Raw genomic sequence first — 18,231 nt, forward strand, 5'->3', positions numbered from 1 at the left:
CTTATGGTTGGGCAGAAGAGGAAAGAAGAGGAATTCCATTGGGCGGCGGTGTTGCTATGGCAATAATCGACTGGGTGGAAGTCGGTGCTGGTAATAGAATATAGGAAAGGCGGAAGGAAGATGGCGGCGCTGGCTTCGGAGTTGCTGCTTTTGAGCGATTCAAGCCGCTTCCGAGCAGACAACCTGCTGAGCAGCGAGGACTGGGGTAAATGGAAGAAGGAGAGGCAGTACTGGGCCAAAGGAGGGGGCAGGGCCTACAGGCCTGGGCTACGCTCGGGTTTCATGGCTGAGGTTGCAGAGGGGCCCGCTAATGCATATAAGGACACTCTGTTGAAAACTCTATGGCTTTTAACAGGTGATATCAGGCCGGTGTGCAACGGGGTATATCAACTTTCCGCCAAGGAGAATCTTCACCTGTTGCATTTCGGCCTGTCAGGTTCTGAATTGGAATCTGACAGGCAGAACGATAACGGTCTTGGTCGTTAAAGGTGGTAGCATAAAGGTGGCTGAGTGGCTAAGATGCTGAGCTTGTCGACCAGAAAGGTCGGCAGTTCGGCCGTTCGAATCCCTAGTACGGGTCTCCTGCGTGAGTAGGGGGTTGGACTAGATGACCTCCAAGGTCCCTTTCAACTCTACCGTTACTGAATTGACTGTTTATTTAGCAGGAAGGTTTTTCAAATGCGCTTTGCCATTCATCTTTAAGGGGTTGCAGTAGAGATGGTGGTTCTTTTTTTTTTTTTAAATACCAGCCTAGGGTTATCAAAACTGAAGAGATCTGATATGGAAGAAGGAGGAGGCGGTCTTTCTGCATTTTTTTATGATACACAGTTAATAAAGGGCACTGCATAGATGATAGGGAAAATTTATGCACTGCAAAATAAGTTGAGATTCACCCGATGTTAAAAAATATTATTAACCTGGCACCAAATGCACATTTTATATGACATGATTACTTTATGTGGCAACACAGGGTTCTTTGTAACTGGCTTATATAAGCGGTATTTCCAGTTTTGTTCTGGTTTGGGTGGCAGCTTAACTAAATACCAGGAAATAAAGTTAGAGAAAATGTGTAACTGTAGTATGTACAATTGTTGGTTGTACATATTATAACCACTGTTAGTGGTTAGATGTTTAGACTGGATTTGATGTTTTTTATCCACTATTGGGTCTTTCCCAAGGACATGGAATAAACAGATGTTGCTGGATTATTATTATTATTTAGAGATAACCCATGGTTGTGTCAGCTAATTCCTTATCCAATTGCACTTTGCTGCTCTCCCTCCAGATGCAGGTCTTTACAGCTGCTTGGATAATGATGGAAATGTGGCAGCTGAACTTTTCCCTTGTCTTGAACATAGCATTATGGACAGTAATGGTACCTGTTCTGCGGTGAGAATACCTTTGCTTTTGGAAAAATATTGTTTTGCTTTCCATATGCCTCCGTGGCAGGACACACTTTTCAGCAATTTGAAGTCTTTCTTTCTCTTCCCCTCTATAACTTTATAAAAAAATTGAATTGGGTAGACTTTAGCATCTTGATCACGCCCATCCCTACCACTTGGGCTTTATTGTTTGTTCTAATGTGACTTACACATTAAAATGTGTGAGTTAAAATGAAGTCTGGCAGAGGTGTGGTGGTAATTATATAATGGCTCACATGACATGTGTACAGGTTTGGATTGCATTTCCAAGAATATTATCTCTAGTCCTGAAAGTTTGATTGAATTGGAACTCCCAACTAAAGGAGTCCTCAATGTACGACCATAATTGAGCCCAAAATTTATGTTGCGAAGGGAAACATTTGTTAAGTAAATGTTGCCCCATTTGTTGCTGCAGTTGTTAAGTGAATCATTGCAATTGTTAAGTTAGTAACACGGTTGTTAAGTAAATCTGGTTTTCTCATTGACTTTTCTTGTCAGAAGGTCATAAAAGGTGATCACATGATCCCGGGACACTGCAATCGTCATAAATATGAGCCAGTTGCCAACTGTCTGAATTTTGATTATGTGACCATGGGGATGTTGCAATGGCCATAAGCTTGAAAAACAGTCATGTTACTTTCTCCAATGATGTAACTGAACAGTCACTAAATGAACTATTGTAAGTCGAGGACTACATGTATACCTCCTCAGTTACACATCCACTCACTGCCATCACACCCTGCTCCTTAGACCCAAGGAGTCAGACTTATCGTTTCCCATAGATGAAAAGCTTTATTTTCTATATCTTTCTTTCTATGCCAGCAGTTCGGTGATGGGTTTGATCTGGACATGGAAACTATGCCTCCAGACCCACCTTGGGATCCTTTGCAAGAATCTCTATTCCCAGGTGAGTATTTTCATGAAGATGGGGGGTAGGCAGGTTATCGAGAACCTGTTGTAGAACTGAGGATACTGTGATGCATCTGGTGAATCTGATTGAGTGGCTTTTGATTCAGAAACATTTTTATAAGGCCATTGATTTTTAAGCTGTTGGAAGATTGTGTTTTCTGGCAAAAAAAATTTTAGACGGTATCATTCTGGAAATGACAAGAGGAGGATGATATTCATAAGGAAGAGGTTTATGTTAGACTATCCTACCATCTCAGCTTAATACAAATGTATGTATCATGTACCTGCCTACTCACTGCTGTTTGGCAAATAGGACCAGAGACAAGTAGTTTGCATGTTAGAAAGCCTAGATTTTATCTCTACTGTTGTACCTCCTGTTTAAAAATATACCTTTAGGAAGTCTTTGGTGAGTCATTGACAGCAGGAGTAGACAGTGATGGACAAGGTATCTATATTTAGTAGAAAAATTCTTTTGAGTGGGAGAAAAATGAAATTTGTGTACGTGTCCTGCTGCCTTCCCAGAAGCATCTAGCTGATCGTTGCCCACATGAACCTTTGATCTGATCCAGCAGATAGCTTTTATTTCTGCTTCCTAGAATTGTTTTGGGCTGTGCAGAAATTTGTCTGGGAGTGGTTTTGTACAGTAACAGTTTAATGAGCAAACTTTGTGTCTGTCCTGCATGAAAAAAAAAACTGGAGCAAACTTTTCTAACCGATTGATAATTAAATTCCTTCTTGAAGGCAGAGCAGAAGAGATAAGAGGATCACTTGTTTGCTTTTTCCTCTTTCCTGTCCTCTCCCTGCCTCCCCATTTCTGACTTCCTTTTTGATTGAGGCTGAAAGTTGCACTCAGCTTGTGACTTGACAGTTTATCCTGTGGTCTGGCTGTGATATATTGCTTAAAAACTAGATGCGCTGCAGAACCAGTTAAAAGTCCACGAACTGCAAGTCACTTTCCTCTTAATTAGAATTCTGTACCAATCTAAATTTAATTATTAGTGCAAATCTACAGAGGCATATTCCTAACTGTTCTTTAAGTGGCATAGTTAAGCTGCAAAATCAGATATTTAGGAGTGATAGGAACTACTTCTGGAAAAGGATTAGTAGGGCAAGGTCTATTGAAGACAGTACTTGTGGTAGATAACAGCATGTAGCTGTAGTATTAGCAACTGCTGAGTGGTCAATTTCTTAACACAAGGTTACTTGTTGATTTCTTCCATACCTTGATTTTTGAATCAAGACAGAAGAAACGTTAATCTATGGATAATCAGATTCTTTTATCTGAGAATAGAGGGGGGAAATGGCCATGGCATTGGAGAGAAAGCAGTTTTTGGACCTGATAAGTCTTCAGGTGCAAGTGGAACAAAGCAGGGAGTCTGACAATTTCTCTTATTTGGGTTTGCTGTTGTAGAGTTTTACTTCTCCTTTAGGTGTTATAAGCAGGAAGTATAGCTACCTCATGATGCCTTCAGAGTGTTATAGAGCCTTTCAGGTGACAAGAATTAGAGATCTGCTTCCTCTGGTGGCCCAGATGGAAGGAACTGGTGGCATGGCAGTTGAAGATGAATGGGATTAGAGGCCCATGAAGATGGCTTCCTTGGGATTCAGCACTTAGGGCTGACTATAGAAATTGCAATTGGGGAGGACAGGCTTATGTCTTACGATTTATATTGTTTTATTTGGTATCCTAGTATGATTTATGTTGATTATTTAGTATCCTGTGACTATCACTAAGTGCTGTAACTTATGATTTAGGATGAATGTATTTTTATGATAACTCTGATCATAATTTATCACGTTGCTTGTATGTACAAGCACCTATGCACTGGAGACAAATTCCTTATGTGTCCAATCACACTTAGCCAACAAAGAATTCTATTTTTCTATTTCTATTCCTATTCTATTTTTGTTCTATTCTATTCCATTCCATTCTATTTCTATTTCTATTCCATCCCATACTATTCCATTCCCATCCCATTCTATTCTATTCTATTCTATTCTATTCTATGATAATGGGTGTGAGAGGCAAAGAGGGAGTACTTAACCATCAGTTTCCTTTTCTCTTGGATCAGCAGGCTGGTGGTGAAAGTGTCAAATTCTCATTTTTTTAGAGTTGCAAGTAAAGTCTGAGCCGGTCTCCCCTGCATCATCTCATTGCTCCGATTCATCTGTGGCCTCCTCCGATTCCTCTGCGGCAGGCTCCTCTTCTGCAGAACTCTCGGAGCAGGTAGGTCTTCTCGAAGATCTCTTTGTAGACAATCCCAGAACCCAGATGGTAACAACACATAATGGTAGTTCTCCATGCATGGCCATAATTTGGGGCTGTCGTGTTGAGACCCTTGTTTTTCTTTCAGGTCCTTGGACCAGGTGACGTGATTGGAGTGAAGACAGAGCATCCTCCAACCCCTCCGTGCATGTTTGGAGATGTCCTTTTACCTCCCTTTGGAACGGTACACATCAATGTAGTCCCAGCTTCTGAGACAGGTAAGTTGGGGAGAATCGTGTAGCAGCAAGCATTTATTTCTTGCTTCTGCACTGAATTTAGGAACTATAGATAGACTCCAAAGCTTGGTGCTCATAACCAATGAAGGAGACACAAATTCTGTTGCTGGAGTGTCCTGTGCATATAAAAAGAAATATTCCTGAATATCAGGGGATGGGTGGGCGGGTTAGGAGGTAAATTAAGTCTAACGAAATAACCTGTCTGTTAGTGACAATATGACATTTTCTTTTTGTCTCTTGGCATGTCCTGTCCAGATATTATTTATCCTCCCCTTCTCTTCAGCTTTCCTTTCTGGGTGGGGATGAGACCTTTGAGGAGATTATGTTTCTCTTGGTGGACACTTTGTGTTAGGTCCGGTAGTATGTGAACTATCCATGTTCCTGACATCCATTCGTAACAGTTTAGAAAGAGGTCCATTAATTGCTTTTGCATGAACAAGAAAAAAGTGCCAAAAAATATTCCAATTCTGTAGAGCTCATCGGGGGAAAAAATGGGGAAAATGTCCAAGAAAAAGACAAAGGAAAATATTTTCCATATTATTCCAAAAAATTGAGTTCAAATGTTTTTACAGAGATTTACAGGTTAACAGAGTTGGAAGGGACTCTGTAGGCCATCTAATCCAACCCCCTGCCCAAGCAAACTCTATACCATTTTTGACAGATGGCAGTCCAATCTTTTCTTGAAAACTTCCAGTGATGAAGCACCCACAACATCTGAATTGCAAGCTATTCCATTGGTCGATTGCTCTCACTGTCAGAAAATGTATCCTTGTTTCCAGGTTGAATCTCTCCTGGTTCAGTTTCCATCCATTATTCCTTATCTGGCCTTCAGGTGCTTTGGAAAATAGGCTGACCCCCTCCTCTCTGTGGCAGCCCCTCAAATATTGGAACTTTATATTTTTTTCCCCCAAAAGCTTCTGTTAGTTTATTTTTGGAAAGGAAATGACATACAAATAAGCGCAAATGTTAACGTATTTTCTTTAAATAGAAAGAAACATCATAGAGATATTATAACAAATGTTCTGTTCTTTCTCACTGTACACAATGAGCCTTGACGTCCCCTACAGTTTTTTTAGATTCTCTGTGTTGTCCTTCCAGTTCTTGGCCTTGTATTTAGTTTTCTGAGCCAAGCCAACATTTCGTATTTTGCACATCAGCTTTTGTAATTTAAATCCTAATAGTTGGCACCTCACCCACACTAGTTAGAATGTTAGTGAAAGTTCATTTGTTAGCAAGAATCTAATTTTCAATGGACTATGTTTTTTTACTTACCATGTTAAGTACTTCTCATAACAGATTGGATAAATGTTATACTGTATATCGCCATACATATATATTGTTTCCTTTTTAATTTTTCTTTTATAAGTTTGTGCATTTCTTTGCTTCATTTTATTTTGCTAAAAGGAAAGCTATCAAATGACCTCATTTGAAGTAGATAAATAATACAGGCATAATTAGTGTTAGAACTGAAGTCATTGAAGAAAGGGAGCAATAAATATATGATCTCATTTGTTTCCTGTTCTGTTTTGTTTTTCCCCCTTCAGGGTGATAATAGCTGAGTTTCCCAACTCAAGGTGGCTTCATCAGTGCAGTTAATTGAGTAAGACTAATGGATTCTTATAGGTTGTTTTGACTACTCAATTCTCTCTTAGGGAAACCAGCAGCTCCCAATAAAACAGAGAGCATCCTTAGTCGGAAACCCCCCATTCAACCAAAGCCTGTCGTGGTGACCACTGTCCCAGGACAGACAGCCGCCTCTTCCAGTAAGACCATCTTGTTGCAGCCAGTACCTGTAACCCAATCACAGACCGTCAACTCTGGAATCTCAGGTAAGCCAACCATGAGGACTTTATTTTTGGATATGAATGGAGCAGTTTCCAGTAGCTGAATGAGCCGAGGTGGCGCAGTGGTTAGAGTGCAGCACTGCAGGTTTCTTCAGCTGACTGCTAGCTGCAGTTCGATTCCCACTGGCTCAAGGTTGACTGAGCCTTCCCTTCTTCCAAGGTGGGTAAAATGAGGATCCAGATTGTTGGGGGCAATAGGCTGACTCTGTAAACCACTTAGAGAGGGCTGTAAAAGCACTATGAAGTGATATATAAGTCTAAGTGCTATTGCTATTGCTACAGAGTGGAAACATCATATGGGATGGTGCATGGGCTTTTTCGCTTTAGGGTGGGTGGGTTAGTAGGACATTCTGAAAGAAGCACTTTGTTTTCTTATATGAAGGTTACGGTGTATGTGAAGCAGAGTTGTGGCTTTTTTTTTTCCCCAGTTCCAGCACAGAGTGTTGTTATTTCCCAATCTGAGCTGTTGCATCTCCCAGTGTCCGGTTTGATCAAGGTTCAGTCTCCGGTGAAGGAAGTTCTCTCACCTAAACCAGCCCCTTCAGTCCCCAAGCCAGAAACTAAAACGATCATCCCTGCACCAGCACAAATAGGACCCTGCAACCAAGAGATTGATGTAAGTTTGAAATCCTTAGTTCCAGAGCATTTTCTCTTCCAGAGACATCAAATCCAGGGCAAATGTGAGATCCTTGGTGCTTTATGAGCTTGGTCTGTTTGCTTCCATATGTTAGGTAACATCATCAGTGTTAGAAAGTAATGAAGTTTGTTGTCTGTTTATAAACATTGTCTTGCCCTGCCAATGTTGGTGGAGATGTGGGTTTTTTCCCCCCTTGGCAGTTCCTTGATTAGAATATTGTTTTCTGCTTGTAACAGAAGCGGAAAGCAAATCCTACACCCATTAATGCTGATGATGTTACCTGGTCAGGTACTGAAATGTCTGCAAACAACCAAGCTCACTGAGCACGAAGGGCTCCACACGGGCAGATTTACAGGCAGGACACATCCGGAATATCCACGCTGTTCTGTTAATTTCCTACATTTTAACGATCTCCAAAAAGAGAGATAAGTACAATAGCAACAGTTTGCAAGTTTATAGTACATAACTGTTGCTAATTGTTGTGGCAGAAGAAAAAATAAGATAAGGTAAGTTTTACCTGGTGGACAAATCAGAATATTAAACTAAAGTCAGCAGTGGATCCGGAGGATGCAAAGAGCTCTGTGTGACCTACCTTTGATGCAAAATGTAGAACTGAATTTCAGAAAGAAAGCACAGGGGAAAAAAAGTGTCAGTCGGTTATCTAAAGTAGATGGCAAAGAGTCCTGAATTCCATTCCTTCTTTCTTTTATACTATGGATGTGAATATTATTTTCCTTACTAATTTGCTCAAGATCAAGGTCCTGAAAAGGCAGCAGCGGATGATAAAAAACCGTGAATCGGCTTGTCAGTCCCGCCGGAAAAAGAAGGAATACCTCCAAGGATTGGAATCCCGGCTGCGAGAGGCCCTTGCGGAGAATGAGAGGCTACGGCGGGAGAATGCTATTCTTCGGCGACGGCTAGACGGTGTCCTGGATGAGGTGAGCCCCTTCCACCAGGAAGGAGACTTGTGGCTTTCTTATAAAAAGCACATTGTCGTGATTAGCCCCCACATAATGAGGAGGCGAGCTGAGAGCTTTTCGATTTTCAAATAGGGTATGCTATAGAAATATGTTTGCTTACATCTATCTCCCAGTTCAGAACGGTGGCCTGGGGGTTGGGGACCTCTCTCCTAAGTGAGCCCAGAATTGCAGTTGTAAACTCATGCTGGTCGTTAAACAGGTCATCATAGAAGTGACCCAATTTTATAACATTTTTTGTTGTGATTGTTAAGTGAATCTGCAGTCATTTACCACAGTGTTATTAAGGGAAACCTATTGTCTGCAATGGACGTTTTTTGCTGGAAATTGTTTATGAGGTAAATTGTGGTCATATCACCATGGGACACTGCAAATGGCCATAATGTAGGCTGGTTGCTGAGTGCCCAATATGTGATCAGGTGACTAGGGGTGTGTGTGGAATGGGACTTTGCTGTCAGAACTTTGAATCCAGGTCATAAGTTATCTTTTTTGCGGTCCATTGTAAACTTCAACCGGTCCCTAAGCAGCTGGCCGAAAATGGAGGATCACTTGTATTTTTGACTTCTGGAATATAATACCATTTACAAAATTAACACAGCACCTTAAGCCACAATGAAACAAACCATTGTATACCTTAATATTACATATGAGCGCAGTCACTTAATTCCTCATTTTTTCCTCTACAGATATTGTATAATATTCTTTTACTATTGAGCTGGTCAGTTCCTAGTAAGCAGGAATGTCAGCTGCTGGTGTCTCTGTGTTTTGAAATATTTCCTGCATTTTGGGAGACTTTTAGGGTCCTGTTGAGAATGCTGATATGACCCTCTTGTTCTGGCAGGTTTCATTTCTCCAATTCTGATGGCTGTTAGTAGGATAGTTTAGATGCACTATTGGAAGATCTGAAAAACCAGGCTGGGGACAGATTGTCCTGGAGAAAATCTACCCATCTGGTCACTAAGGGCCGACATCAACTTGATGGTACAATATCAGTCAGGATAACTTAGCAATTAGTTGCTCTAGTTCAGCATTTCAGCCAGGAGTTGGGAAAAGCCAGAACATTCAATCAGACCATTCCATTAAATTTCGAATGCTGTGTGCTGTGATGCCTGATGACTCGCCTGTCTTCCCATATAGAACACCGACCTGAAGTTTGGCTCCGGGAACCGAAAAGTGATCTGTGTCATGGTTGTGCTGCTCTTCATAGCCTTCAATTTTGGGCCTGTCAGGTGAGACTTCCTGGTGCTTTGGGGCTTCCATTCTCAGCTTGGGTTGTGAGATTGTGTTGCTTAGCATTCTCCGTCTGGATGCCCTTTGAAGTTGTTGAATTGCTGGGACAGTTCAGCTTCATCTGTTGTAGGTGTGCATGGATAATGAATGGTCCCTCAAACATGTTAGTATTTGTTCAATAAAATGGCTCTGAAGATTTTCTTGTTGTGTGAACCTTCTGAGGAGAATGTTGCCTGTCTATTGAATTGACTTCTATAGAGGTATATAGGATACTATATAGGAGATGAGCAAGTATGCACCAGGGTGCGGTTAAAGTTTAGAATCCTAACATTCCCACAAGAGACCTAAGTCTAGCCCCTTATGAATTCCATTGACCCTTATTTAGCGCCAATTCAGCTTGACTGTTAGTAGCTCAGATTCATGTCAGGCGCAGGAAACCAGGGTTAGGAGTAGAATTCAGTATATATCATGTTACCTACGGTATATACAAGAATCTGATCTACTAATGGTCAAGCCAAATTGGTGCTAGCAAAACATGTTTAACCCTCCCTGCCCATCTCCTATAGCCTACAGTATATTGCTGACTGGTTTTTAAAGAAGTTTTCGTTCATTTTTTAAGCGTTTCAGTTTTCATCCATTTTCTAAATTAAAAGCTGATTATTATTATTATTACACAATTGTATCACAGCGGCCAGTTGTTTCGCCGGATTTGGCATTGGTTACTAGTCGGGCCCCACCCAGGGGCCTAGGACGTCGTAACGTATTTTCGCAATATGCGTGCAGATCCAAGCAGTGCGGCTTTTTGCATTTGACTGATGGTGATTTTGTCAATTTTTAACTGTTTTAAATGTAATTCCAGTGCTTTTGGAATAGCACCCAGTGTGCCAATTACCACTGGAATTACCACTGCTGGTTTGTGCCATAGTCGTTGAATTTCGATTTTTAAGTCCTGGTATCTTGCGATTTTTTCATGTTCCTTCTCGGCGACCCTGCTATCACCAGGTATTGCGATGTCTATGATTGTGACCTTATTTTTCTCAACCAGTGTGATGTCTGGTGTATTATGCGCCAGTATTTTGTCGGTTTGTATACGGAAATCCCACAAGATCTTGACCATCTGATTTTCGGTGACTTTTTCAGGCTGATGTTCCCACCAGTTTTTTGCTGTTTTGATATTATAATTTTTGCACAAATTCCAATGGATCATTTGTGCTACTGAATTGTGCCGCAATTTATAATCAGTCTGCGTGATTTTTTTACAGCAGCTGAGTATGTGATCAACAGTTTCGTCAGCTTCTTTGCAAAGTCTGCATTTGGCATCATCAGAGGATTTTTCGATTTTGGCCTTAATGGCATTTGTGCGGATAGCTTGTTCTTGCGCAGCCAGGATTAGTGACTCTGTTTCTTTCTTTAAGTTTTCGTTCATTTTTTAAGCGTTTCAGTTTTCATCCATTTTCTAAATTAAAAGCTGATTATTATTATTATTATTATTATTATTATTATTATTATTATTATAAAACGTTTTTCTCATATTTAGAGAATCCTGCTGAATTGCTGTTCGTGCCTTTGGAGGTTGTAAACCCAGTGTGTTTCAAACAAGGTTAACTAAGATGTGTGGACTTCCAACTCCCAGAATTTCCGAGTCAGTATACTTGCTAGGGAATTCTGGCATTGACATCCACCCATCTTAAAAGTTGCCAGGACTGAAAAACACTGCTATAGACTTAAAGTGTGTGTGTGTGTGTGTGTGTGTGTGTGTGTGTGTGTATGTTTATATATATGTATGTATATATAAGTATATATATGTATGTATATATGTGTGTGTGTGTGTGTGTATGTTTATATATATGTATGTATATATAAGTATATATATGTATGTATATATGTGTGTGTGTGTGTGTATGTATGTATATATGTGTGTGTGTATGTATGTTTATATATATGTATATGTGTGTGTGTGTGTGTGTGTGTGTATGTTTATATATATGTATATATATATAAACACACACACACACACTGTATATACCTGTATATATAACTTAGCCATGTTAATAATTCATTGTCCCTCTCTGGCTTCTTCCCACTTCTCAATTTATGTTCTGACAAATGGACTCTGGTCCACAAAAGCTCAGCCTTTAAAGGGGTACATAATTTTCTCACTTTTATTTGTGGCTTTATAGGAGTTTGTTTTGTTCTCTGTATATCCATGCACATCCCTGCTGCAACCCATAGACACCGTTTTTTCTGCTTCTGCTATCTCTTTGTTGATAGTTATGAGACTACTGGACAAACTTGTGTCTTCTTCACATGATCTTGTCCCCACTGTTGGGACAGATTCGGGAAGAATCGGAGTGACCCAGTTACCACCCCAGCCCATTCTTGCACTTGATTTTTACAAAAGGATGGTAGTTTGGAGGCAGTTCACTAGACTATGTAGGCCAGAAATAATTCTGCATACTGAGAGGCCGAGACCTGATTCCATTTTTTAAATCTCTCCAGCATCACCGAGCACAAAGTTGCAGACGTGTCTCAGCCCAAGCAGGAACCGGAGTCTGGCCCAGGCCAGAGGCATCTTCTAAGCATTACGCAGGAAGCTCTTGAAATGCCAGAAGAGGAGCAGGAAGAACAGCAAGAGGAGACCCTGGCAAGGCCAGGCAAGGCCCAATTCCGGTAATTTGGATGCAGAAAGTGTGAAATGAAATGATATGCCGAAATTTCCCTAAATTGTTTCTAAATGCTAGCAAGTTTAAAGAATTCTGGGTGTTGAAGTCTACCCATCTCAAAGTTGCTGAGTTGAGAAAGGTTGATTTTAGAATACCATTATTGCTGGAATGATCCTGTTGGGTTTTTTTAAACTGCAGTATCTTCCTGCTCAGTCAGATGAAGGAGATCTAAGTAACTGTAATGCTATGCGGGAAGGAAAGGGTTAAAGTATGTAAAGGGTGGTTCAGTGGTTAAAGATGCTGAGCTTGGCAGCTGGAAAGCTAACAGCCTGGGTTTGAGACCTAAACGCAGCATCACAGGGTCTTACTTGCCCCAGCTCCTGCCCGCCTACCAGATTGAAAACCTGAAAATGCGAGTAGATAAATAGGTACCACTTGGTGGAAGCAGCATTCTATTTGCCTTGGCATATAGTACAGACCAGGGGTGTCAAACTCGATTGCATTGAGGGACACATCAGGGTTGTGTTTGACCTCGGGGGGTGCGGGGGGAGGAGGAGCATGGTCAGGGGTTGTAACTAGCTTGACATTACTTGTGTCTGTGGCACCTGTGGTGGCCCAAGCTCTGCCAACGAAAACAGGCTCCCGAGCTTTATGACCTTTCTTACCACGGTTGTTAAGTGAATCGCTGCCGTTGATCAGTTAGGAACCCAGCGGTTAAGTGAATCGGGCTTCCCCATTGACTTGGCTTATCAAAAAGGTCGCAAAAGGAGGGTCACGTGACCTTGGGACACCGCAATGGTCATAAGCACGAATCAGTTGCCAAGCATCTGAATTTTGATCCCAGGATCATGGGGACACTACAAAGGTTGCAACTCTGAAAAGTGGTAATAAGTCACTTTTTTCACTGCCATAGTAACTTTGAACGGTCACTAAAATGAACGGGTGTAAGTCGAGGGCTACCTGTAATTTTCTCCTCCTCCCGTGCTCAGGAACCTGTCAGCTCCCTTCTCAGAGATGAAGGACCTCATGTTGAGGGACCTGGACGAGCTGTTCCTCGCTTCAGATTGCCGCCAGTTCAATCGCACTGAATCGCTCCGGTAGGTCTTGAGGAGCAGGGGTCTCCAACCCTTCGGAACTCAGGGACCACTAAATTCATAATTTAAAATCCCACGGACCACTAATATGATCTGCCTATTGACCTGCTGGGTGGGCTCAGTAAGATAGTCATGCGACTGGATGGACATGGCCAACTTGATGTCACTCAATTCGAGGGGCACCTTACCAACCTCTACTCGCCACTCCTCGCCTCCCCACCCAGGATCCTTAGGGCCCCAACAGGAAGCAGTTGCTGGAGCTAAGCAGCCACCATGAGAAAGACTTGGCAAAACAGCTGGCTCTGTTCAAATTGGATCTGATCGAGAAGGAGGCTCAGCAGGAGCACCTCACTGAGGACTACGAGCTTAGGCTTTCCAAGTAGAGGAAAGACCTGCGGGAGTGCAAGGCCAGGTATTGATGCCTTGAAGCTCAGAGGGTTGAGATGGTCAGCCAGTTCCAGGCCATGATGCAGTCTCACTGGAACGATGCCCTGCGGCTCTTCGCCACCAGTGGCACTTCCCTCCAGCCTTCACCCAAAGCCCCGTACCAGGAGGCTGAAGCAGACCCCAAGTTGGAATTTCTGACACATTCAGCATGCAGAAAAAGACCCCGAAGTGGGAGACTCTCTGCAGCAACACAAATGTACATTGCATGTATCTGGCCCGGGGGCCATACTTTGAGGACCCCTGATTTAGTGCAATATAAAAAAAATGCAAATAATTTTTCTGTGGACCACCAAAATTTTCTTACGGACCACCAGTTGGTGACCACGGCTGTGGAGGATGTCATTGATATCCTTAGCTACTAGTTTTGAGCAGCGTTTCTCAATCTTGGCATCTTGAATACAGGTGGACTTCAACTCCCAGAATTCTAGGAGTTGAAGTCCACCGGCCTTCAAGTTGCCAGGGTTGAGAAACACTGGTTTAGAGGCTTGCAGACCGATAGATAATCCTCCATCGCTTCCTCTCCCGCTTCTAGGTTGGCAGATGAGCTCAGCGGCTGGGTCCGACGACACCAGATCAACCGGAGGAAACCTTCACAAACTCGCAAAACAACTCAGGGCAGCCAGGTGGGACATGACAACGTCTTGAGGGGAAGGAAAACAGGCACTGAGCAAGACCAGTATCCAGTAGCTTGTGAATAAGGGGGGGGGGGGGTAATTAAAATGTAAGAAATCCTGGTGTCTCTCGGATGCATCTCTTCCATCCTTACCTACAATCCATGTCTTGGGATTTCAGGAGAAGCCGCCAAAGAAGCCGTCAAGCCCTTCTCACTATGTTCCAGCCAGTCCCCCCAAATACCCCCAGGGGTAAGTTGCTCTTGTGGCAGATTCTCTTGCCTTCTCTCTGAGGATTTTGTCTGGAGCCTTCATCCTAGCAGAAAAATTGTGGTTTCTTCTATTCTTTCCTGACCACTTGTGGGTTTTCCTCTTGTTTTTAAGCTGAAATCGGTAAGGTTTCCTTATGGTAGTATCGGAGTTGCTCGTTTCAAATTATTGCAGTGATCCATAGGATGGGAGATCCTATCTCCTCTTTTCCAGTAATTTCAAGGAGGGCATAATTATGGGTCTTGCTTAGTTGGGTTATGGCACCAAGGACCTCCTGAACCTTTCCTGGGAAATCTGCCAGGATAGCAATAGCACTTAGACTTATATATGGCTTCATAGTGCTTTTACTGCCCTCTCTAAGCGGTTTACAGAGTCAGCCTGTTGCCCCCCACAATCTGGGTCCTCATTTTACCCACCTCGGAAGGATGAAAGGCGGAGTCAACCTTGAGCCTGGTAACAATCGAACTGCTGGCAGCCAGCAGTCAGCAGAAGTAGCCTGCAGTACTGCATTCTAACCATTGTGCCACCGTGGTTCTGTATGAAGGATGAAGTGGTTGTCAAGTGCAGAAAATCAGGAAACCCAGGCAGTTCAAATGAACATGCAGATTTATTGCGAGGTTTAGTCTCTCTGCAAGAATCTGAACTACTAACGGTCAAAGCAAATTAGCAGTAGATAAAAGAGTCAGTGGAATTCAAGGTGGGCTGGATTTAGATCTCTTGTGGGTGCGAAGAGATTCGAGACTGATGATGCGTTTGACCTCTCCCTCCGGCTTAGCCTGATCATCTTCTACAATAAGTGTCAGTTGCTCTCTTTTCTAAGTTATGTATGGCTGAGCCCCCTTTCTCTCCCTCCCATCTCCATTTCAGACCCCAATGCAGTATCCCATGGCTTTGTGAAGTGCTTGTGTCAGGATAGGGGGGAAAAATGCTTTGTGTCTTGTTTTTTTCCTCCCCTTTTAGGGATTCTCTGAGACAGTTACAGGTGTATCAGCATCCCGACCATACAGAGCATGACTTCATGGATGCCATTGACCGCCGAGAGGATACTTTTTACGTTGTGTCCTTCCGCAGGGTGAGTGAAGAGCTGTCTGCATTCTTTCAGCCTCCCAAGTAAACCAGACCAAGAAACCCAGGATGAGCTCATTCTTCTTAATTGTATAGTAACAGAATCTTGCAAGCGTGAAATTATAAATCTCCAGCTGTCTTTTTTTTCACCGCTTGATTGGGTTCCTGTCCAAGTTTCTTTCTCCGCCCCTTATTCAGTTGTGGGCTCCCTCCACTTTTATCTGATCATTCTCTAGGCCAGAGGTCTCCAAACCTGACAACTTTCAGACCTCTGGACTTCAGCTCCCAGGATTCCCCAGCCAGTATGGAGATTTTGGGAGTTGAAGGCCACAAGTCTTCAAGTTGGAGACCCCCTGCTTCTAGGCAGCGTCTCTTCCCTTCATTTCTCAAGGTTATTCCCACATACCATTACAGCAGTGCTGTTGAACTGCAAAGAAAGGTTTGTAAACAATAGCTCTTTTATTAAGTTTAGGGGTTGGACACCAGTGGTGGGTTCCTACCAGTTCGGTCAAATACATAGTAGCTTGGCAGCCTGGGTCACTGGAACCGGCAGCAATCCAGGCCTGCTATGCTTCTGAACCAGTTCTCCCAGCGGCATTGTAGGCAGCACCATCTTGTTTTTTAGTTGTACTGCGCATGCACACACATCAACCGTGCGTGCACTGCGTGCCCCTGAGCAAACCAGTTTCTCTGGCGGAAACTACCCCTGTTGGACACACAAAGAATTTGTTTTTGGTGCATATGCTCTCAGTATACATAAAGAAAAATAAAACACATTTGTCAAGAGTCATAAGGTGCCACACTTAATGATAGTCATAAGGTACAAATAAGCAATCAGGTAACAATATCAATATAAATCGTAAGGATACAAGCAACAAAGTTACAGTCCTGCAGTCATAAGTGGGAGGAGATGGGTGATAGGAACGATGAGAAGACTAATAGTAATAGTAATGCAGCCTTAGTGAATAGTTTGACAGTGGTGAGGGAATTATTTGTTTAGCAGAGTGATAGCGTTTGGGGAAAAATCTTTCCTTGTCTCTAGTTGTCTTGGTGTGCAGTGCTCTATAGCGTCATTTTGAGGGTAGGAGTTGAAACAACTTATATTGAGGTTGCAAGGGGTCTGTAATTATTTTCCCAGCCCTCTTTTTCACTCGTGCAGTGTACAGGTCCTTAATGGAAGGCAGGTTGGCAGTAATTGTTTTTTCTGCAGTTCTGATTATCTGAAGTCTGTGTCTCTCTTGTTGGGTTGCAGAACTGTAAACAAGCAAATATCAATAAACATACTGCCCTGATTATCAGTTTTTTGGCTCCTTAAGTGGTCCCCAACCCCCTGTCCGCGGTGTGCCAGTAACCAGTCTGCACAAAGAAGTAAAGCCCCATTTGTGGGATGCAGACAGCACACGAAACCATGTCCCCCTCCGGTCTGCAGAAAAAACTCTGAACTGGAACCGGTCCCTGGTGCCCAAAAGGTTGAGGGCCGCTGCCTGACCTGACACAGGTCTCCTTTTCTCTTAGGACCACCTGCTGCTGCCTGCCATCAGCCACAACAAGACCTCTCGCCCTAAAATGTCCCTGGTGATGCCGGCCATGGCTATGAATGGTAAAACAAAACAAAACTTCTCGGGAGAGGCTGGGCTGCTGCTGCCCTCCTTCCAAAAGGTGGCTGCATGTCAGCATCTCTTTTTTCCTTTTCTCCAGAGAGCCTCTACGGCTCCTCCCTGGGCTACGAAGTCATGATGCAGGTCGACTGTGAGGTCATGGACACCCGCGTCATCCACATCAAGAGCTCCACGGTGCCCCCTTTCCTGAGACGCCAAAGCACCACCCCATCCGACAACCGCACCCAGCCGTCCTCCCCGCCTGCCTTTTCCGGGAAAACTCCCCGCACAACATTGCGGTCTCATCGCTCCACTCTGTCCACGGCCCGGCGGCATTCCCATCGCACTCTCTACTTTGGGGAACACGGAGGGGGCTAGCTGGAAATCAGGAGAAGGTGGAGAAATTCCTGGAAGTGACATTCTTCCAACTAGGGACTTGGAGGTCCCCTCGCTCCTCAGGGCCACCCCTGCCCAAAAGACAGATTGGTATACCGTGTGCTGGTTGGGCAGATCTGGGGGCCTTTACTCTCTCTCCCACCCCTCAAGCCTCTTTCTCAAGAAGTTCCTTGGTCTTTCCCCAGCTGCCGCTTCCAAGAAGGCTTCATGGACTTTTCTCCCATAAGGAGGGGTGGAGTGCTGAGCTGCTGCTGCTGTGGAGGCCTGGGCCCCAGCATTGCCCCAAAGAAACCTCTGGCTCATCTCCTTGGAGTGGGGGGTGGGGAGGCCGAGATAGCGCTGGGTGAAATAAGGGACGGACACGAGAGGTGTCCACAACTACTGCCTGCGAGCTGGGAAGTGTGAGAGTGTAACGAAGGATGAATGTTCTCTTTTCCACAAAAGAGAGACCGAAAAACAAGAGTGTGAGTCAGTTGAGTGTGTGTGGAAGTGTGTATGCTGTCCTCTTCGAAATCGCTCTGGTGGCACTTAGGCCTGCTGTCCTGGGTCTTTTCTTTTGTGTTTATA

The 18,231-nt window shown here is 43.4% G+C and overlaps 1 protein-coding gene across 2 annotated transcripts; it reads left to right on the plus strand.

Annotated features, from left to right (window-relative positions):
* The first annotated feature begins 57 nt into the window (after positions 1-57).
* Positions 58-18,111, plus strand: ATF6B (activating transcription factor 6 beta). 2 transcript variants are annotated; one of them, XM_032210821.1, is made up of 16 exons: positions 58-205; positions 1,286-1,389; positions 2,247-2,328; positions 4,442-4,557; positions 4,685-4,814; positions 6,485-6,661; positions 7,105-7,292; positions 8,066-8,251; positions 9,428-9,519; positions 12,020-12,190; positions 13,173-13,280; positions 14,257-14,347; positions 14,517-14,587; positions 15,566-15,677; positions 17,186-17,270; positions 17,369-18,111. In XM_032210821.1, exons 1-16 carry the CDS (start codon positions 121-123, stop codon positions 17,644-17,646), a joined length of 2,076 nt encoding a protein of 691 aa, XP_032066712.1. In that variant the 5' UTR covers positions 58-120; the 3' UTR covers positions 17,647-18,111. The 2 variants fall into 2 exon arrangements, with proteins under 2 accessions (XP_032066712.1, XP_032066713.1); XM_032210822.1 differs by lacking the exon at positions 1,286-1,389 and having other exon boundaries at positions 134-205.
* The last annotated feature ends 120 nt before the right edge of the window (positions 18,112-18,231 follow it).

The sequence above is a fragment of the Thamnophis elegans genome, chromosome 2, assembly GCF_009769535.1.
Source record: "Thamnophis elegans isolate rThaEle1 chromosome 2, rThaEle1.pri, whole genome shotgun sequence".
Classification (NCBI taxonomy): domain Eukaryota; kingdom Metazoa; phylum Chordata; class Lepidosauria; order Squamata; family Colubridae; genus Thamnophis; species Thamnophis elegans.